General features: G+C 46.1%; 1 protein-coding gene across 1 annotated transcript in view; it reads left to right on the forward strand.

Moving 5' to 3' along the window:
* The window catches only part of SLC26A7 (solute carrier family 26 member 7), a 122,984-nt gene that overhangs the window by 65,286 nt on the left and 34,399 nt on the right, over positions 1-23,299 (forward strand). The window contains exons 8-10 of the mRNA XM_034763250.1: positions 1,644-1,757; positions 7,716-7,793; positions 9,301-9,396. Coding sequence (XP_034619141.1) covers positions 1,644-1,757; positions 7,716-7,793; positions 9,301-9,396 — 288 coding nt within the window. The remainder of the gene's footprint in view (positions 1-1,643; positions 1,758-7,715; positions 7,794-9,300; positions 9,397-23,299) is intronic.

Here is a 23,299-nt window from a genome sequence, read left to right on the forward strand (position 1 = left end):
TCAGTTTAGCAGAATCTCCAAAAAATGTTGAAAAAACGTTTCAAAATTGTCTAAATATTCCATTTTGACCTTTTCAAAACAAATAGTTCAGTTTTCCAGTTCAAACTGACTTTTTGTTTTGAAATGTAAGCTAAATAGACTGAAATAGGTTAAACAAAAGAAAAAAGGTCAGAATCAAAACAAAACATTTTGAACTTATCAAAAGAAAATGTTTTGATTGACCTAAAGTGGAAAAAAATTGATCAGCTTGCTAACTATTTTGAGATTTTGGCTTTTCATCATGAGTCAGGATTGTAAAAATGTTTGAACTCTCTAAAATATTCACAAGATGGGAAAACTGTTCCCCTCCCAGTTCTGTCTGCCTGTGGGACTGAAATGCCACCCTGCCTTCCCGTCCCATTGCGGAGCGGTATGAAGTGGATGAGCCACGACTGAACAGTGAATGATTAGCCTGGTAGCTGGAGACTCATTTGAATGTCTTTGCAGGACACCCCAGTTTTGGTTGGACCAGCCCATGTCTTTGCAAACTCTTATATCAGTACATCATTGAGACATGGATGTGTGAACGTCGTATTCGCTCATGTTTTAAAAAATATTTCTGCGCACAAGCTTCCATTAGTTTTGACTTATATCACAAAGCCATGTTTTGTGGGGAAGGGGGAAAGAAGATAGATGGCCTGAGTGATGGTGGAAGGCAGGCATTATAGCTGCAAATGGCATTAATAAGATAATGCCTCCAGGGGTACTTAGTCTGCAGCCCTTGCTGCGCCTTTAGTAAATGTGTAGCATGCATATGTACAGCTGAGTCCTCCAGCAGCTTGCTGGTTTTCAGGTGGGAGGATACGTGGTCAGGCAGGTGGCTGGATGTGCCACCTATGGGGCAGTGAGTATTGCCAGCACCATTAATGGTCCCAGTGTGTGGGGAAGAGGAAAAAGGGTCTCCCTAGACTCTCTCCCTGACTCAGTGCACTGATGCTAAAGAACCATAATCAGACACTGTATTAGAACACACTGTTCACCTCAGTATGCAGCTTGCAAGATCTTGGAACGCTTCCTCACCCTGACTAGGCTTTTCATGTCTAAGTCTTTGCTCAGAGGTAGCTGCATTTCTGTCCTGGCTGAGGTATAAAGCACATTAGTCATGAAAGATACCATATACCATATACATGCAAGTTACCATTTCTACCACTCCATTAAAACTTGCTGTCAAAGAAGATAATTAACCATTCTTTTTCAAAATTTCTTATTGAAAGTGGAGATTGGCCTGAACATACTTCAGAGCTAAATACCCCCAAACTTTGGGCTGTTCAAAATGGATCTGGATGTAAATGTTGTGGTTGGAGCCTATCTCTGGTTGGAGCCTATCTCTAATAACTAGCAATGCCATTTATTCTCCAAAGACAATATAACTCCCTGATCTACTTTTGAATCTAGCTAAGCATCTGGATCATTCAGGTTAGAACAGAGTCTTGAGAAAGCATACAGTACTGGAAGATCTTTTACACTGTATGTTACTGTTTTTCCCTAAAAGTTTGTTCTTTGTAATTGCTAATATTTACATAGAGAATTCCCATGTTGGCAAGAAATGTTGAAATGACAGAACAACAGAATAAAACAATGTATTCTTTTTAAAAACTTTGCAGGAGCTTTTGGCTCATGGCCTCAGCAATGTGATTCCTTCATTTTTCTTTTGCATACCAAGCGCTGCAGCGATGGGACGTACTGCACTTTTATATAGCACCGGAGCAAAAACACAGGTAACTCCTTAGGCTTAAATTGGTAAGAAAGCTGAGATTATTGTGCTGCTTATCATGTATTATACTGATTGTATCCACTATATTTTCTTGTTCTATGTTTACCTGTAATGTGGCGGTCTCAGGAACCAATTTCTGAAGTGGTTATCAATATCATTCCTTCAAGCTTCATATAAAATCAGGCAGTGAGAGAAGGATGCCCCTCATTCCTCCCAGCAACCAAGCATGTATCCCCAGTACACAATTTTAGTTTAATAACTCAGGTGGGGAGAGGCATGACTCTACTCTTTAGCTTTAATAATCTGCATGGCATCACAATTATGTGCTACAGCCATGCTAAAAAAGCAAAGGGGTTGATTTATTAATTAATCTACTTAGATTTTAATTCATTATGCGCTTTCAAGTCTGGGAAACAGAACTCCATCCTTGTGTTTCTCCCCTGTGTGGATACACTGCAGAAACTACACTTAAGATCTTGCATTTTTATTTGTATTTATCATCATCATGACTAAAGGGCCCTCTAGTGGTGGGTGAGGGATTTCACTTTATATGTTGAGCTGGTCTTTAGCTTTAGTTTGATTCGATTTAAATAAATAAATCCGATTGTGACGAAAATTAATTAAATCCAACTTTTCCAGTTGTTTATTTTCACTTTATTTTGAAAATCAACCTTGAAAGCCGCTCCTAAAAAGTTGTAATCTGCCCACTGAAGGTCTGTGTCACTGTGTGCTTGTATTGTGTCACAATGTGCTCAGATTGTACAGTACATTTCAAGCCTGTGGAGATGACATGTTCAGCTTCTCCAGGGCAGATATTAGCTGTTTGAGTTTTTGACAAAGCAGTTCAGATAACAAGAAGTAAATCTGAGATTGATCAGAACCACAGTTCCAAAAGTATAACTTTTCTAATTGTGCTCATCATGTTAACTCAACCATATGAACACCATTTTGGGGCAAAGCTATGCTTGTCCTTAATGGCAGTTCATAACCTAAATGAGGGTAGATTATTACTCGTGTTGTAGACTTGTAGATTATGCTGAACCCATCAGATCCTATCATGTTTGTTTTGTACAAGTTGTCATAATACCTAGAACTTATTTAGGTCTTTATATTTCCAAAACACTGTTCAGATATTTGTTGATAACCCACACAGTACCCTGTGAGCTAGGTAAATTATACTGAATAATTTAAACAATAAACATCTTTGGAAAGCATTAATATTCAAAGAAAGTTCTAACGCTGTTTATTGAATGTGTCAAGTAACGGAGTCTGACAACATATAGTGCTTCACCATCCTCGTGCAGCATCATTTTCCATTATCCACCCAGATCCACTGTATCCATGCTTCAGACCCATAGTTCACTGTAGAATTCATTTTAGTTCCTGCATATAAGAACGGCCATACTGGGTCAGACCAATGATGCATCTAGCCCAGTATCCTGTCTTCCCACAGTGGCCAATGCCAGGTGCTTCAGAGGGAATGAACAGAACAGGCAATCATCACATGATCCATCCCCTGTCGCCTATTCCCACCTTCTGGCAAACAGAGGCTAGGGCAGGGGCGGGCAAACTTTTTGGCTTGAGGGCTGCATTGGGTTTCGTAAATTGTATGGAGGGCCGGTTAGGGGAGGGGATCGTGGCCTGGCCCCCACCTCCTATCTGCTCCCCCCCCCGGACTCCCGCACCATCCAACCCCCAATTCCCTGACGGCCCCTCTGGAACCCCTGCCCCATCCACACACCACCGCTCCCTGTCCCCTGACTGCCCCCGGGCCACCGCCGCCCTAGCCAACCCCTCCTCTCATTCCTGACGGCCCTCCCGGGACCCCTGCCCCATCCAACCACCCCTTCTCCCTGTCCCCTGGCTGCCCCCAGAACTCCTGCCCCTGACTGCCCCCTGCTGCCCCATCCAACCCCCCCTCCTTCCTGACTGCCCCCCGGGACTCCTGCCCCCATTCAACCCCCTGTTTCTCCCCCGACCACCATCCACACCCCTGCCCCCTGACCACCACCCCGAACTCCCCTGCCCTCTATTCAACCCCCCATGCTCCCTGCCCCCTTATCTTGCTGCCCGAAGCACTGGTGGCTGGCGGCGCTATAGCTGCGCCGCCCGGCTGGAGCTGGGCCACGCTGCCGCCGCTGCCACCACACAGCACAGAGACGAGGTCAGGCCGGGCTCTGCAGCTGCGCTGCCCCAGGAGCTCACAGCCTCACCGCCCAGAGCATTGAGCTGCCAGCAGAGGGAGCAAGCTGAGGCTGCGTGGGAGGTGGGACAGCAGGGGAGGGCCAGGGGCTAGTCTCCCACGCCAGGAGCTTGGGGGCTGGGCAGGATGGTCACGCGGGCTGGATGTGGCCGCGGGCCGTAGTTTTCCCACCCCTGGGCTAGGGACACGATCCCTGCGCATCCTGGCTAATAGCCACTGATGGCCCTATCTAGTTTTTTTTTTTAATGCTGTTATGGCTTGACCTTCACAACATCCTCAGGCAAGGAGTTCCACAGACTGACTGACTGTGTGTTGTGTGAAAAAATGCTTCCTTTTGTGTGTTTTAAACCTGCTGCCTATTAATTTCATTTAGTGATCCCTAGTTCTTGTATTATGAGGAGTATATAACACTTCCTTATTTACTTTCTCCACACCAGTTATGATTTTATAGACCCTCGATCATATCCCTCCTTAGCCGTCTCTTTTCCGAGCTGAAAAGTCCCAGTCTTATTAATCTCTCCTTATACGGAAGCCGTTCCATACCCCTTTTTGTTGCCCTTTTCTGAACCTTTTCAATTCCAATATATCTTTTTTGGGATTAGGCGACTACATCTGTACGCAGTATTCAAGATGTGGGCATACCATGGATTTATATAGAAGACAATATGATATTTTCTGTCTTATTATCTATCCCTTTCTTAATAATTCCCAACATTCTGTTAGCTTTTTAGACTGCTGCTGCACATTGAGTGGATGTTTTCAGAGAACTATCCACAATGACTTCAAGATCTCTCTTTTGAGTGGTAACAGCTCATTTGGACCCCATCATTTTATATGTATAGTTGGGATTATGTTTTCCGATGTGCACTTATCAGCATTGAATTTCATCTGCCCTTTTGTTGCTGAGTCACCCAGTTTTGTGAGATTCCTTTGTAACACTCTGCAGTCTGTTTTGGACTTAACTGTGTTGAGTAGTTTTGTATCATCTGCAAATTTTGCCACTTCATTGTTTACCCCTTTTCACAGATCATTTATGAATATGTTGACTAGTACTGGTCCCAGTACAGACCCTTGTGGGACACCACTCTTTCCCTCTCTCCATTTTGAAAACTGACCATTTATTCCAATCCTCTGTTTCCTGTTTTTTAATCAGTTACTGATACATATGAGGACCTTCCCTCTTATCCAGCTATCTTCTAGGAAGTTGTAGAGGACCATGAAGGCCTGTATGGTTGAAGGGAAGTATAAATAGAATGAAATCATGATGTTTCCCATGGGCTTGATTGGTTACGACTCCTTTGTGCTTGTCTGGTGGCATAACGATGCCAAAAATCCATCTGTAAGTCACCTGCAGAGAGTTCCCTGGCATAGGGGAACTCCCTGCTGGCACACCTCTGCCCTGGCAAGCCCTACTCCTCCCCCACAGGGTAGGAACAGTGAACTGGAGCTTTGCTTCGCTCTGCCAGTGGCATAATTTAAAAGTACCCAGGAGCCACAGGCACCGACTTTTCAAAGTGCTGGGGTGCTGGACCCCTGGCTCTGACCCAGACCCCGAACCCGCTCCACACCTTCCCCCCCAGGCCTCGCCCTGTTCTTCCTCCTCCCCTGAGCATGCCGCCGCCTCACTCCTCCCACTTCTCTCCTAGCCTCCTGCATGCCACGAAACACCTGTTCGCCGCAGACGGGAGGCATGGGGAGAGAGGCGAAGACGCTGATCCCTGGGGCCCACCGGCGGGTGGGAGGCACTGGGGGTGGGCGGGCAGTGAGATAATAGGGGGGCTGATGGTGGGTGGTCTGCACCCACCATTTATTCCCAGTGGGTGCTCCTCCTCTTTAGCACCCACGGAGTCGGCACCGATGCGAGGAGCAGCTCTAAATTGCATCAGGCTCACGGTTGGCCCTCAGAATTAGTCAGCTCGACCTGGCTCCCTGATACCTTCCCTATTCTTTGTCAATCAGAACTCTAACATAGGAGAGAATGTGCCCCTGTATGTCTGTGATTTAGTTCTGGATCACATGCAAAGGCATATGGCCAGCTCTCAGGAGAGACACTCCCAGGAGCTGGGGTCCCGTCTGGGAGCGGGGCCGTATCAGAGCTGGGGGCAGAGCAGGGCTGGGTGGCACTTTCTCCTCACTACCTCTGGTCGCTGGCCCTGGCCCCGACGCTCCCCGCTGAACATTCCTACGCACCACCCCTAGGTGGGCATGTCCCACAGTTTGGGGACCACTGCTCCATTCCACCACCAGCTGTGCACCAACTATGTGGCTGTGTAGGCTCTGTTATTGCATGGACCTTACGCTATATGTGCCTTTCTATCCTTTTCTATTCTATTCAGGTTCTTCTATCATGCTCATCACTGTAGTACCTGACCTGCCAGCTAGAGTGCCAATTTCCTGTATGTGGCCTTCTCTAACCCCAATGTTATGACAGACTAAATTCCTTTACCTCTTTTCTTCTTCTGCCTTTTGGAAAGGTGCACTTCAGTTTGACTTCCCAGTTTCTTGGTCCATATAGGTGGGGTGGCAAGCAGAGGCTGAAGAATGTCACAAACAAATGTTGATGACAACAACAAGCAGAGCAGAGGGAGTGGGTGTTCTGAATGCATAGAAGTCAGTGGATTAAGTCGTATGTCATGAGAGAGAGATAAGGGGCCCCACAAGGACTAGTACCAACCCTATTTGAATCTATAGTGGACTTCATGTTTTCCAAGAACCTCTACTTGGACTTAGTAGGATCCTGAGCATTTTCCTCTTCATGATACCTTAATCTAGCAACCGCTAGAAATGAGACCTGGATCCCAGGCTTGATAAATATTCTCTCAGGTGATATCAGCATCTGTCTTTTACCTCTCTTTTCCCTGACATTTTATTTTTGGTTAAATCATCCCTTAATGTGTGCCCTGATAACTTTATTAGAGACACACACAATCAGTATCCTAATAAAGCAAGCGGGCATATATTTATCACCAAACCCTGGAGAGGATTTGATTGAGATCTAGAGTACATTTTGAGGTTTTATTCCTACTGTTAAACAGGATTATTTTGTTTTGTAATTTTCCACCAGATTAACACTATGTGATAATACATGCATTTGCCTCGATTCATGTTTCCTGCATAAACCATTAACTTTCTGATATTGGGGATTATGATTTACTGATGCACCAACCAAAGGTAAAATGCTTCAATGCTAATGCAGGAATCTTTGTTGATACCTGATCGTACAAGGGAAATGTTTTCTCATAATAAAGGAAGAAAAGAGCTCCTCCTATTCAAAAACAACCAACAGATCTAGAGTTCTTCAAATATCACTATTGCATTGTTCAGTGTAGGGATAAACTGTTGTGAAACGACACAATATGAAGGGCATGTTACCATAAATACAAGTACAGAATGGGCATACATTGCTGCAGATCTCGTGAAATTACTGCACACACGTGCCCTTAGAGTAGCCGATTTTACAAGTGATTTGTGCCTATGTATCTGACATCAAGTCAAGCCCATTGTTGATATCTGATCCAGATATTCGTGCATTTAGTGGCTAGAGGAAATCCACCAGAGGTGAAAATTTAAATGATCCGCACACGGTTCCAATCCACAGATTTGATAGCCAAAATCTGTAGTCTGTCTCCTTTATCTTTTGTGTTTATAATGTTCTGTTATTCTGACCATTTCTGACAAACCCACTATATTTAACTGACTTTCAATTGGCTATAAATATTGAATAACATTATTGTGCTTTCCCTGTTTGTTTGTTTTTAGGTGGCTTGCCTTATATCTTGTATTTTGATACTTGTGGTGATCTATGCAATAGGACCGATGCTATACTGGCTGCCCATGGTACAGTACTTGTTTTTATTTTTTAAAGTTTCATTGCACATTTCCAAACAAGATATACATGTATTTCATAGAAGATGGTTCTCCTTTTGAAATGAATACATAGCTCCCATAAACACCAGTGTTAATGGCATAATAGAAAGAGGAGAATACACCTCTGCAAGTCTTAAAATACTTAGATTACCCCCCCAATTCCTTTGTGTTGGGAAATATTTTCTTTTAACTTAATTTTGATCTGTAATCGGTCTAAATATATGGGGCCAGATTCTAGCTCATGTAAATTGTCATAGCTCCACTGAAGTCAAAATAGTTGCGCAAGTTTCCTGCACAGAGAATGGTTTCCGTGATTTTACTTTACAAATAAATTTGTCCCACATTGAAGCTAGTAGCCAGTGATCTAACCTTTATTATAGAAAATTATGAACTGTTCTTGTTTTGCTGCACAAGGAATTATGGATAAATCTGCACTGAGATGTGGATAGACCAAATAGAGTGTTGCCATGTAAAATATCTAGCCATAAACATTGTAAGTTAACGCCAAATCATACTAGAGAGAGGCCAAAACCACTAAAATTCAGATCCAAACTTCTCCAAAGTTTGAGGATGTTCATATTACGGATTTGGGGTCAGCCATGTCTCACTTTTACTATGCTTTATTGTTGATATATTGCCATAGGTGTGCAAGGTGCTTTCCATGTATGGGGTCCAGGCCTGTAATAGATTACATTCTAATTACATAATCTGCAGTCTGAGCCACTGGATAAGGGATGCACCATGTGGCTTTGTTTTTATCCTTTCCTGTTTTTGTGTGTGTGTGTGTGTGGGGGGGGGGGGGCTGGGGGCTGGGGCTGGCTGGCATTTTAACCTTTGCCTGTTTTCCTGTTTGTGGGGTTTTTTTTGCCCCTTTGCTATTTTCCTTTTTTATTTAACCCTATCCTATTACCCTTATTTTGAATCTTTCTTATTTCCCCCTTCCTACCTCCATATTTTGAGTCAGTTCGTGTTTTGATTCTGTCCTCCTCCTTCCTGCTCGGAGACCACACATTAAAAAGACTAATGCAGGGTTGGCTTGGTACCTTTACTCTGCCTGCCAAATATCTGGATTCTCCACTCCAGGACCCTTCTGCAGAAGGTGGTGAGGAGTGGAATTGCTGTTTAATAGGGCAGGAATCATATCAGTGCCTGGAAGTTACTAGCTCCTTTGCTCCAGAGAACCTCACCAGGTAGCAATAGAATGTGGGCCTGCTGCTACTAAAGCAGATAGGCCTGCTATTTCTCTCCAGAAGTTCCTGTCTTCTTCAGTCCAGGGCCTCTCCTACATAGTCTGTTAGGGTGAGGAGAGTGGGTCTGGTGCCTTGCCTGTGCCCTTGATATCTGTACTCAGAACATTTTTGAAGCATTTTCCTTGGTATTTCTAGGATTACGTTATATCAAGTACTAATTTGGGAAAAATGCCAATTTTGCTACCTAGCAATTCCCTAATAGTCTTTTCCCTTTGCTTCTTTTTCAGTGTGTTCTAGCAAGTATCATTGTTGTGGGTCTAAAGGGAATGCTAATGCAGTTCCGTGATTTAAAAAAATATTGGAATGTGGATAAAATAGATTGGGTAAGTGAAATGTAACCTAAGGATGTTTTCCAGACAGAGGCTTAAACACATGCTTGCTAAACAAAACCTTAATACTGCTTTAGGCTGAGAACACATATGCCAGTGCAAGCCAGTTTTTTATATACTGCCAGCTTATTTTCTCAATCACAAAATAGCAGCATTTGAAATTTTAATTGCCTTTATAAGAAACAGGAATGGAATTTTGGCAAATTATTAAGGATAAAGCATAATTTAAGACAAAAAAAGTGTATGCAGTCAGACCTGGTTAATCAGAATGGATTTAGAATGTCCAATTTTGTATGTATACAAATCCCTTGGTTAGCTAGTCAGCACAGTTTTGCTGTGGAAGTGTAAAAATTCTGGTATTCTACCCTGGTACGTGGAATGAAAACTATACAGGACATATAGAAATGAAAGTACAAAAGATGTGGAAACAGATATTGTGTGCTTCTAATGATGTTGCGTAGATCTTAATCCAGATGAAAATAGTATTGGATATGGTGGAAGCTTTTCCGTTTGCAGAGTAAAACAGATTTAGTTTGGTTAAAACAAAAGACTCCATAGCAAGGATTGTGAAATGGAGCTAGGATGACCCTATGTCCCTATTTTATAGGGACAGTCCTGATATTTGGGGATTTTTCTTATATAGGTACCTATTACTCCCCACCCCTGTGCTGATTTTTTACTGCTTTTGGGTCACCCTAAATGGAGCAGATTGGTGAAACAAAAAGTAATGCAGAGTCATACTCTAATAGAAATCAGAACAGGACACTAGTATTCACAGCAAAGAGCCCCTATCAAATATTCAAAGCAAATATGGCTGACATTCAGTCAACTGGTGGTGGTGGTGATTTGTTGAGCGTTGGTCATGTTTCAGGAGGGCCAGTAGATTTCCCTCACTGAGGGAGCCATTGAATATTCCTTACAAGGCTCTATGTTATAGCTATTGGTTTGGACATATCTTGAAACATTTTAAAGCCTGTTTGTGGTCACTGTATGTACTTCTGTTAAGGAGTGTTAATGGTTGCATCCTTTGTTATGTTTATGGGAGGCATCTTAGATTCTTCTGGTCTCTTCAGGGAAATAGGATCTCAGGTGCCATAGCAGAAGCTCTTCACAGGAGTTGCATTAAAAATCCGGACTGATAACTTTTAGGGACAGTTCAGCTGGGTGATAATTTTCAGACTGTAACAGAGGAGGAGGATCACTGGGTCTCATCCACAGGTGTGCCAAAGTCTTTTATGAATTCTGTGTGCTGTAAGTGGTAAAGTTCTGAGCCTGTGTTGTACAACCCACATTCTAGTCTGTCCTTCACACACTTGACACTGGTTGCCAGAGTTCCCAAATGATCTGTGTGGATGATGTGGAGAGAGGTTGTATTTCTGGACAAGTAAATTGATGTCAGTTGGTAGGAGACTATAACTATTCCATCAGCACGTTATTCTAATGACTAGATGGTGTTTTCTACCAGGATATTCTGGATGCTCACCTGACTCAATCTTTCAGAGGCAGATTAGCCTGGTTGATTCTTTTTCCCTTGTGGGAAGGTTAGAAAGCTTTGATATCTGTTTAGAGGAAGTGAAGATCAGACAAGGCTATGAGCATGGTTATCACCTAACCCAGGTTATCAACTAACGTTAAGATAAAATCAAGAGTGTATTCAGCTGTGTGAATATGCCTGGAATGTACCTTGGAGAATCTCATGCTTACCATTGTGGACATGAGGTCCTGAGCCATTGGGATGTGGATGTTGTCAACATAGGTGTTGAAGTCTCCTAGGAGAATAATTTAGGTTATTCCAGTGCCAGGCTTGTCAGTAGTTCTGTTAGTTCCAAAAAGAACCAAGAAGGCTTGTGTATTGGACAGTAGAATTCCAATGCTGATTCCATCTCTGTATTCTTGTTTGCTGAATATATTAGAACAATAATTCATCTTTGGCTAGCTGTATCATCCCCTCTGTTCAGTCTTTATAATGAAATGGTAAAGAATATTGCTCTAGATCGGGGTCGGCAACCTTTCAGAAGTGGTGTGCCGAGTCTTCATTTATTCACTCTAATTTAAGGTTTCGCGTGCCAGTAATACATTTTAATGTTTTTAGAAGGTCTCTTTCTATATGTCTATAATATATAACTAAACTATTGTTGTATGTAAAGTAAATAAGGTTTTAAAAATGTTTAAGAAGCTTCATTTAAAATTAAATTAAAATGCAGAGTCCCCCCAGACCGGTTGCCAGGACCCGGGCAGTGTGAGTGCCACTGAAAATCAGCTCGTGTGCTGCCTTCGGCACACGTGCCATAGGTTGCCTACCCCTGCTCTAGATAGTATAATTCAAATTGAAAGATTGTCTTCTTTTGTAAATAGAAGTGTTGATCTTATATAACAGAATTGTTTGAGGAGATCCATCAAGACCAAGTAATATGAGTGACTACAATTAGTGCTGATTTTGGAATGTATTGGATCCCAGCAGCAACTTACAGTATATTGGAAATGAAAACAGTCTATTGCCTAGGTTTTTAAGTGTTTTGAAGATAGGAACTATACTAAAAACATTTAGAAATAATTAGCAACTGTCCTTTTGGAACAGATGTGAATAAAGAGCATTTAAAAGGGTGTGTCTCATGTAACGTAGAAGTCAAGATTGTTATTCTCATTCGTTTGGCAAATGCAGTGTCTAGAAATAGAATATTAGATACTATGTCAAATTATTATCTTTTTCTTTCATAAAAAGGGGAACTAAGAGGACCCCGGGGAATTATAGACAGGTCAGACTAACTTTGTTACCCGGAAAGATACTAGAACAAATGACTAAACAATCAGTTTGCAAGCACCTAGAAGATAATAGGGTTATAAGATATAGCCAGCATGGATTTGTTGAAAACAAATCATGCCAAACCAACCTAATTTTCTTCTTTGACAGTGTTACTGGGATAGTGGATAAGGGGAAAGCAGTAGACATGATCTATTTTGATTTTAGTAAGGCTTTTGATACAGTCCCACATGACATTCTCATAAGTAAACTAGGGAATTGTAGTCTAGATGAAGTTACTATAACATAGGTGCACACCTGGTTGAAAGACTGTTCTCAAAGAGTAGCTATCAATGGTTCACTGTCAAACTAGGAGGATGTATCTAAGTGGGAACCCACAGAGGTCAGTCCTGGGTCCAGTACTATTCAATATTTTCATTAATGACTTGGATAATGGGGTGAAGCATATGCTTATAACATTTGCAAATGACACCAAGCTGGGAGGGGTTGCAGGCACTTCAGAGGACACAATTATAATTCAAAACAACCTTGACAAATTGGACAATTAGTCTGAAATCAAGATGAAAGATGAAATTCAATAAAGACAAGTACAAAGTACTTCACTTATGAAGGAAAAACAAATGCACAACTGCAAAATGGGAAATAACTGGCTAGGTGTAGAACCTCTGAAAAGGATTTGGGGAAGTGGATCACAAATTGAATATGAGTCAACAATGTCATGCAGTTGTGAAAAAGGCTAATATCATTCTGGGGTATATTAATAAGAGTGTCATGTGTAAAACACGAGAGGTAATTGTCCCCCTCTACTCAGCACTGGTGAGGCCTCAGTTGGAATACTGTGTCCAGTTCTGGGCTCCACACTTCAGGAAAGATGGGGACAAAGTGGAGAGAGTCCAGAGGAGAGCAATAAAGATGATAAAAGGTTTAGAAAACCTGACCCATGAGGAAAGGTGAATAAAACTGGCCATGCTTAGATTTGAGAAAAGGCGACTAAGGGGGGTTCTTCAAATATATTAAGGGCTGTTGAGGATCAGTTGTTCTCCCTGACCACTGAAGGTAGGAGAAGAAGTAATGGGTTTATAATCTGTAGCAGCCCACCAGTTATAGGGAGGAAAGGAAAGGGGGATCCCCTCTTCTGGCTTTGAAACATTCCCCCCCCAACCTTTCCAAGCTCATCATCAGAAGCAAGCTCCCTCCTCATAGACCAGGACCGACCAACTCAAAGTGGTATCAGATCCTTCCAGAACAACAGATGCAAAACCTCATGATCTATTTCCACTGCTACAGTGATCAGCACCGCTCACACACAGCTTTCAGGATCCATGCATCCTGCACATGTCTATCACAACACGTGGTGTACCTCAAACCAGTGCACTAAATGCCCCAATAGCAACTATGTGGGCGAAACCAGATAATCACTATGCGCTCGAATGAACTCACACAGGAAAATGATAAAAGACAAAAACACCACATCACCTCAAGGTGTACATTTGTCTCATTGTACATCTGGCCTATCAGTCCCAATCTTCAAAAGAAGCCTGCACAATATTTTCAAAAGATGAGCCTGGGAGCTTAAATTCATAACTTAGCTAGATACTAAAAATCAAGGATTGAACAGAAACACTGTATTTATGGCTTATTACAGCAGATTGCTGCAACCCACTAATAATGCCCCCTCCCCACCAGCTACTTCCCCTCTGTCCTTCCTTTTCTCCTTATGACTGGAGAGGTGTTAATGGGCCACTTCACCTTGAATGGTCCCTTGAAATATGTGTTAACTACTTAAGGTAAAAAATCTGTTCCACCTTGTATTTAGCAGTAACACTGAATTAGTTTCCCAGACCTGCAGAAGAGTTCTGTGTAAGCTCAAAAGCTTGTCTCTCTCACGAGCAGAAGTTGGTCCAATAAAAGATATTACCTCACTATAGGCGACGCATGGGGGGCATGCGGGGTCCAGTGCCCTCCCCCCATCCCCCAATTTCTGCTCAACCTGCTGGGGAGGGAGAGGGCTCTGTCCTTCTTCCGCCACGCCTGCCCCCCAGCACATTTGGCCCTTTCCTTGGCAGCTGAGCCTGGGCAGGAGCAGAAGGGATGGGACCAGCTGCTTCTCATGCCAGCTGAGGGTGGCCGCTGCTGTGTGCAATGCCTGGCTGGTGAGGCGGCAGCAGCCCACCCTGTCTGTTCCCTGCCTGGGCCCAGCTGCCGGGGCCGGGCCAAGAAAGCCAAAGCCGCACCCTGGCATGTTTCTGGCTTGCTTGGCCCCTGTCCCTGGCTGCCAGGCCCAGGCAGTGAGTACAGGGGGCGGGCCGCCACTGTCTCACCTGCTGGGCTGTCTCTCAGGTAGCTGCTACGCTGTGCAGAGTCAGCAACCCGGAGTGGCCACCTTCAGCCAGCATGAAAAGTGGCTCAGTCCTGCTCCCCACCAGGGCCCGGCTGCCACAGAGAGCAGTCAGGCAAGCTGGGGGGGGGGGAGGGAAGGGAAGGCACAGTGGGAGAAGGTCAGAGCCCCGCACAGGTACCTCTGGTGGGGTGGGGAGAGCACGGAGATCCTGGGCTGGGCGCAGGGCCAGGGGTTGCTGGGGAAGGCACCGGGAGCAGGTTCCCTAGCTTCTGCTCAGCCAGAGGTAAGGGCATTTTCTGCACCCCGTACTAGGGTTACCATCCGTCCGTATTTCCCCGGACACGTCCGGCTTTTGCATCTCTAAATAGCCATCCAGGAGGAATGGGTAACAAGGTTAAAATGTCAGGGTTTTTTTTCTCCCTCGCCTCCCTCCCTCCCTTCCATGCAGAGTGCGACTGCTGATTGGGCGGCTGGGTCGATTGAGCCACTCCCATTGGCCTCCAGCAGCCAGAGTCCTCCCCTGCTCCCCCCTCCCTCTGTCTGCAGCCCTGTGTAACACACAAACCAACCCACCGGGCAGTGTGTTTTGCCTACACGTGGAGCCAGAATGGTAAAAGGAGTCCGGGGGGAGGGGGAAGTCAGGGAGCAGGGGAGTGTTGGATGGGTCCCCGGCCTCCAGCTGCCACGCCCCCCCCGTGCATCCCCCCACTCCCTGCCTGCCTCTCCCTTGCCTGCTTGTACTGCCAGAACCAGCAGCAACTGCTGTCTGCTGCCCCTGGGTCCTAGCGTCCCCCATCCACTAATGGGAAGACAGGCTGCCTTTACCCTGCCTTCCACCCTACCCCTGAACCACTCCAATGCCCCAAACCCCTCAGCCCCAGTCCTCATCCCCCCGCACCCTAATCCTCTGCCCCAGCCCTGAGCCCCCTCCTGCATCATGAACCCCTCATCCTCAGACCCACAGCCCTCACCCCTGCATCCCCTTCTATCCCCGAACTCCCTCCCAAACCCCCTCCCCCTTCCCACACACCCCCTCCTGCCCTCAAACTCCTTCCCAAAGCCTGCACCCCCTCCCTTTGCACCGCCTCCCACCCCCAAACTCCATCCCAGAGCCTGCACCCCTCACCCCCTCCTGTACACCCACCCCCTGCCCCAGCCCAGAGCCTGCACCCAGAATCCAAACTCTATCCCAGAGCCTGCACCCTGCACCCCTCCTGCACCCTAATCCCCAGCCCAGGACCTGCACCCCAGACCTCCTCCCCCCACCCAACCCCCCTCCCAGAGCCTTAGGCAGGTGGGGAGGGGTTCTGGGCACCACCAAAATTTCTACAACCCTGCCACCCATGCGAGTGGATAAGGGTCGGGGCAGTCAGGAGACAGGTAGGGTCCTAGGGGGGCAGTTAGGGTGGGGGGTTCTCAGCAGGGGGCAGTCAGGGGACAAGAAGCAGGGGGGGGGTTGGAGTTCTGAGGGGGGCAGTCAGGGGGTGGGAAGTGGGAGGGAGTGGATGGGGCAGGGCTTCCCCCCCTCCAGTGTCCTCTTTTTTGATTGTGGAAATAGGGTAACCCTACCCTGTACCTCTCCTACTGAGCGAGCTCCGTGGAGAGCTATGAGTCTCCCCAGGCTGGGGCTGGCCCTAGCTGGGTCCAGAGGCATGTGCTTCCCGCTCCTATGGCTCCAGCCCTGCAGGAGCCAGTGGATTGGCTGCCCTGGCCCAGGGAGGTGGGGCTTGAAGTTCCTCCCAGAGACAACATGTGAGGGGGTCACATGTCTCACCCCCTTTTATACAGAAATAAAAGCCTTTCTGACCACCCACTCCTGGATGTCCCCTACCGTCCCACACCGGAACCCATACAGAGTGTCATCAAACAACTACAATACATATTTGATGCGGACTCGAATGCTTGTCTCTCTCATCAGCAGAGGTTGGTCCAATAAAAGATATTACCTCACCCACTTTGCCTCTTAATCCTGGGAGCAACACGGCTACAATGACACTGCATGCATGGAATGTGTTATTGTTAAGGTTTGAAGAATACTGTGGTTAAATTATAAGCCTCTGATGTCTCTCTCGAAGTGGCTTGCCAAAGAAATCTTTGAGGTTTCTATGTCTTCTTTGTTGAACCTTGCAACAATCCATAAATTAGAATGTCCATCAGAGAATCAACAAAATTGCTTTTCTAAGAGTCTGGGTGCTACCCAGACTAACAAAATACTGACTCATGGCCAACATAAACCTTGGAAAGGGTGATTGACATGTGAGAGCATGATTGCTTTGGCTCATCCACTCCAGCTTTGTGTGTCTCTTGTTACAACTAAGATGAAGAATGTCATTCTGTCAAAGGAGGGTTCTAAGCGCGCTCACCAGCTTTCCTAAAATCAAATACTGCTTTCGTTCCTTCCACTGTCTTTTAGATTACTCTAGCTCTAACATCCTCAGTAGCAGGAGGCTTTGGTGTCAGTTTATATATTGACTTCCTATCAAATAGAGAGTCTGGCAAAAAGATTCAGAGAATCCACTGACATCACTAGTGGAGAAAGACATTTAAAGTATCTTAATTATTTATTGCCTAGTATTACCTTAGTGCCCGGAAGCCCCAGTCAGGATTGGACCCCACTGCACTTGATTCTGTACTAACAGAGAAGTAGATATTGGCTCTAGGTTGGATATTAGGAAACATTATTTCACTAGGAGGGTGGTGAAGCACTGGAATGGGTTACCTAGGGAGGTAGTGGAATCTCCATCCTTAGAGGTTTTTAAGGCCCGGCTTGACAAAGCCTTGGCTGGGATGATTTAGTTGGTGTTGGTCCTGCTTTGAGCAGAGGGTTGGACTAGATGATCTCCTGAGGTTTCTTCCAACCCTAATATTCTATGATTCTATGAGCCTGACAGTTGTTGAGCGGGGTACACATACTAATGTAGCATTCGGATCCAGCATTTAAAAGAGACCTGCATCATCTGGGTAATAAAAATCAGTTGTGCCCACAGTTCTCAACAGTGTTTGGTTTTGTATGCCCAAGCATAGGCTTTGTATGGATTGCCTGATTTTTCTCCTTCTCTTTTTCTTTCTTCTGTCTCTACCCTTGAATCTAAAGCATTCTCTCCATTGAGCATTTGCAGAACAGGCAGTACCACCAGTGGATCTTAGTCATGTTATAAAGGAACCATTTATCTCAGAATGAGATTGTACTCTCAATTCCATTTCCCTTATATCCCTGCTAATACTTTTTATAAGTAGCTGAAAGCTTGTTTTGCTTCCATTTGTCCAGCAAATGTTTAGATTAATGAGGGTCTCAGTGATGTCCAGAGCTGAAATACAAATTTCTGGACAAAACTCAAGGTTTAAAAGCTTTGAATGAACAAACTAAGATCAGGGCTTACAAATTGTTAAGTGTACGCGTTGTAATAACTCATAGAGACTTTTGTAGCTGTCATAAGTGTGGTAAAGTGAGGTGAGATGTTAGCAACATGGTAGCATTGAGGCTTAGCGAAATTTACAAATTGAAGTGCAAGTGGTTTGGTCTGAAGAGCAGTAAAGATTAAGCCATGGCTGAATGGGCTCCGTTTGATTCAATTTGTATTTAAAGTTCAAAGTTGCTGGATTAGCCTTTTCATGTGTAATAAAAACAGCCTGGTAAATAGGTTTTGACTTTTTGTTTTCCCTGGTGATATTCTGTATAAATTCATGTACAGTAATTTGTGTAAATTTTAATTTTAAGATATGTCTAGAATTTATGAGTATTTGGTTTCAAGGAATAAGCTAGCTCTTTGCTCAAAAGAGGTGTCACCTAAGAAAGACAGCAGATCTTTTTTTGTAGTTTGGCACTTTAAAGAGTTGGAAGGAAAATACTTTGTTCAGCAAAGTGTTATAACATCCCACATTGTGTAAAGCATAACTGTATAAAATATGATTTATATTTGACAATAAAGGGCCAAATCCTGAAGTCTTTACTCAGGCAAAAACTTCCATTATTAGATCCAAAGTACTGAATTGCATCTGGCATTTCTAAACTAACTGCTGTGGCATCAGCCATTTTTTGAAGAGAAAAGACATTGGTAACACTGGTCGTGTGATTGTAATAGGGTCTATTCTCTCCACAAACTTTAACAGCTAGTATTGCAATTAATCAGAGATACTTGCAGCTGTGGAGAAAAAGGTATATCCCTGAGATTGTAAACTCATTTCCATCCTTCTGTGAGACTTTATATAAGACTAGATGCCACTCTTTGCTCAAAGTTCCCTCAACTATACCAATATTTACTGAGTGCCCCCAGGAGACAGGCATTCAGTTCATTTATTCATTTAATACTTACTCTGTTTTCATTTTAAGTCTGTGGTTTGTATTTCTGTTCTGATGCTTGCTTCCACTCCCATGTGAATTCCCAACATGAGCTATATTTAAGATGTTCTGTCAACCACAGAAGTCCACTGGAACATGGCATGGGGCCTGTCACATTTAAATGCCATTGTCTTAGTACACTCTGCAATTTTGAAAAAAAAAAAGTTTTAAATGTTATAATAGTCAACTGTCAAAGAGCATGCCTTCTCTGCAGTGCCCGGTATGATTCTGCTGAGTCCTGCCTCCATTTCCCTTACCCTTAAGGCACCCTTAAAAAGTCCACACAGTCCAGATATTCAAGCCGTTCTCCTTTCTGGGGTCCATTTTATTAAGTTCTGCACAAAGTGTTTCAAAAGAAAATTGAAAGATCAATCAAATTGAAACTTCATCTCAATTTTCAGCGGGGTCAAGCCCCTCTGTGGCATGGCCCACTTGCTCTGGCAATGCATGGAGGGCCATGTGGGGTCATGTGCCCCTCCCAGATTTCTGCCAGGGTTTGCTGGCCCCGTTGAGTCACATGGTACGGCCGGGCCCCCTCGCTGCATGGTAGATGCCGGGCACGTGCCGGCAAGTTGCATCCCACGGGGAGAGGCAGGAGCAACAGCTGGGTGCTGCAGGGAGAGGTTGCTGCTTTCTGGAAGGGGAGACTGAGGGTAAGGGGGTGGGCGTGACTCAAGCAGTTCCAGGGGTGGCCGAACTTTTAAATTATGCCCCCCCCCCCCACTATCAGCAGGTATGGGTTATCCCTGCTTCTGCCTCTGCTCAAGTCCACAAACCACTCAGAGACCTTTGTGCTGATAAAACACCCAGTGCAGTTTACTTACAATGTTGATTCCCACCATTCTTGTAACCATACAGACTTACTCCTACAGACTTAGAGAGCCTTCAGTTCTTCAAGATGTGTCTCCCTATGGGTGCTCCACTACCCGTCCTCCTCCCCTCTGTTTTGGAGCCAAAAACATATGTGTTGCGGCAGAGAGGGAACTGGGGATGGTTGGACCGCACAACGTTATATATATGTCCAGCACACAGCACGATGGGGGGAGGTGCGCATGTGCGGTCCGATCCCAGGTGCAGGGGGCACTGCCACACCTACAAGTTGAGCACCCATAGGGACACACGTCTTGAAGAACCTCACTTACTGCACAGGGTAAGTAATCTTCTCCTCCTGAGGCAAGCAGGGAAGATCAATTAATTAATTAATCAATCAATCAATCTCTCTCTCTCTCTCTCTCTGTCTGCTCCTCCCCTCCTACTTCTTTTTTGTGCCTTTTTGTATCCTCTGCCTAATGACTTAATTAGTCTTTAAGCTTTCCTCCTCCCTCCTCCCCCCCCAATTAGGCACAGCTCTTCTTAACAATGTTTGTTCTGCAGTGTTTAATTGGAGCTGCAGTAACCACAGTGCTGGCTCAGCTGTTATTGCCCAGCACTCTGTCACACACCTCCCCCCGCTTACCTAGCAGTAAGATTTTTCTTTCCCCATGCTCCATCTCGCTTAGTGGAGGTGCCACCCTGCAGGAGTCTCTCCCTGTCCCTAGTCTGATCATCTGGTCATCTTTGTGGGATCTGCTCATTCTCCATCCACAAAAATCACTTTGTGAGGGGAGGAGACCCACCCCAGCTCCATCTCAGCCTGCAAGTCTTCACACCATGGGCACCGTAGGGATACTCCCCTTATTCTCCCCATTTATATCTGGCAAAGGATTGAGGTTACTCCCTTTATCCTCCTGACCAGTTAGGGGCTCAGGTTTTCCCAACCCTCCAAACTGTGCCTGGGTTTCTTCTCCTTGGGTTGTGTTGCAGGGGTTCCATCAACCTCTACTGAGGAGCTTGGGCTTCCTTAATTCCCATCCCCCCCACCTTCAATTGCCTGGGGAAGTCTTCTTTCCTCTTGACTTGGGTGCTGTTGACTAGGGACTTATACAGTTTCTCCTATGGGTTCAGTTTTTTCTCTTATGAACATAGAATGTGTCCATGTGGATAGTTGCTCCCGAAATCATCCAGTGAGCCTTTGCCAGCTCCCACTTGACAAGGGAGCAAGCTGAGGCTGTATCCACAAAGCCCCTCTGGAGTTTCCTCCTTGTCCTCGCCCAGCCACAAAACTCAACAAAACCACAGTCCATATACAGGCAGTTCCTTTTTGTGTGTCACTGTCACGCGCCCTGATAACATGTAATGGGATGAGCCCCAGCCGGAACTCCTTGGGGTTCTTCCTTCTTGCTCTCCACACCCCTTCCTGCTGTGGTTTCTCCAGTCTTCCTCCCAAGCTCTAGACCCTTAACTGGTTGTCCTTCTTTCCCAGAAGAGTCTGCCTCTGTGTATTCCTCAGTCAATTTCACAGCTGCATCCGCTGTACCTGGTGGATGCTGTCTAACCCATGCTTAGAGGTTCTTAGGGAGGCCTTGAAGGAACTGTTCTAGCACTACAGTATCCATTATTTTCCCCACTGTTTGGGTGTCTAGTTTTAACCAGCGGGTGGCCAGTCCATCAAGCCTTGGGTGAATGCCTGGGCCTGTAAACCCCCAGTCCACCTTGTGGATCAGGACTTTTGGCGGTACTTCTCAGTAGACAGACTCACCTGATCCAGGCTGTCTGCCCTCATCACCTCAGAATTCCTGGCCTGCTCCTCACTCATAGCCATATAGGCTGCTTGGGCTTCCTCTGCCAGATAGGGAGCCAGCCACAGAGCCCCGGTTGCCTGCACCCATAGCTTAGGGTTACCATTCGTCCGGATTCCCCCGGACATGTCCGGCTTTTTAGAGTTAAAAATAGCGTCCGGGGGGAATTTGTCAATGTCTGGACTTCCCCCCCCCCCATGCAGAGCGTGCGCGGCTTACAGGGCAGCCGGCCGGATCATGCCACTCACACGGGCTCCGGCAACCAGAGCCCTTCCTTCACTTCCCCCCTCCTCTCCCCTGAAACTTGAGACCAGTCCCCTCCTCTCTCTCCGTCCCCCTCCCCCTCCCTCTCTGCATTCGCAGATCGCCGGCTGGCTGTTCGCCTCAGTCTCCGGCAGTCTGGAGCTCCAACCCTGCTCCCCTCCCCCGCTGTCGAGCGCGCTGCTCTGCAGCACGGTAAGGGGGCCGGGGGTCAGAGAAGCGGCAGGGAGGTTCTGGGGGGGTAGTCAAGAGACAGGGAGCAGAGGGGAGGGTTGGATGGGTCAGGAGTTCGGGGGGTGCTGTCTGGGGGTTGGGGGTGTAAGGTTTTGGGCAGTCAGGGTACAGGTGGGGGGTCTCAGGAGGGGGCAGTTAGGGGACAAGGCACAGGGAGGCTTAGGTAGGGGGTAGGGTTCTGGAGGGCAGTTAGGAGCAGGGGTCCCAGGAGGGTGGGGACAGGGAGCAGAGGGGTTTAGATAGGTCAGGAGTTCGGGGGGGGGCTGTCAGGGGGTGGGGGTGTGGATAAAGGTTGGGGCAGTCAGGGGACAGGTAGGGGGTAGGGTCCTAGGGGGCCAGTTAGGATGTGGGGAAGGTCTCAGGAGGGGGCAGTCAGGGGACAAGAGGTAGGGAGACTTAGGGAGGGGGTGGAGTCCTGGGGGGCAGTTAGGGGCAGGGGTCCCTGGAGGGGGCAGTCAGGGGACAAGGAGTGGGGGGGAGGGTTGGGGGTTCTGAGGGGGCAGGAAGTGGGAGGGAGTGGAAGGGGCAGGGGCGGGGCTAGGACAGGACGGGGGCAGGGCTCCTCCCGTCCTCTTTTTTGATTGTTGAAATATGGTAACCCTACCATAGCTATCCTCTCCAAAGTGCCCAGGAATGCATCAGGGTCATCTGCATGGCTAATCTTATGTAGTCCTATGCCCTGTGTCCAGGCGCCATCACCCACCATGGGATTCACCACCTTCTGTAGGAGCTACTGCTGCACATTGGTTTGTTCCCTTATGAAATCTTGCAAGCTTTTCTGTTGCTCTGCCTGCCAGTTAAGCAAAGCCTGCCTCTCTATGTTGGTGGGATTGTTCAAATCTTTGCAGGGTCTTCTGCATTTCTTCTTACTGTTTTACCAGCCATTGCAGGGTCTCCTCCATCATCCCGGCCACCAAACCCTTGTGCTGGCTAAGATCCCAAACAAGCCCCCACATGTGGCAGGCTCACTCGCTCCTGCCTCTGCTCAAGTCCACAAACCTCTGAGAGACCTTCATGCTGATAAAACACCTGGAGCAGTTTATTTACAATGTTGATTCCCACCACCCTTGTACAACATTCCACCTTAGTCCCACAGACTGTGGGAGCCTTCAGGCCCAGAGGCAAGCAGGGAAGATCAATCTCTCTCTCCCTCTCTCTACTTCTTCTTTTTTTTGCCTAATGGCTTAATTAGCCTTCCAGCTCTCCTCAGCCTCCCAATTAGGGAGGTACAGCTCTTCTTAACAAGGTCTGTTCTGCAGTGTTTAATTGAAGCTCAGTGACCAGAAAGTTGGCTCATCTGTTATTGCCTAGCATTCTCCCCCACCCTCCTCCCTGAGGGTCTA

The sequence above is a fragment of the Trachemys scripta genome, chromosome 2 (genome assembly GCF_013100865.1).
Source record: "Trachemys scripta elegans isolate TJP31775 chromosome 2, CAS_Tse_1.0, whole genome shotgun sequence".
NCBI lineage: Eukaryota > Metazoa > Chordata > Testudines > Emydidae > Trachemys > Trachemys scripta.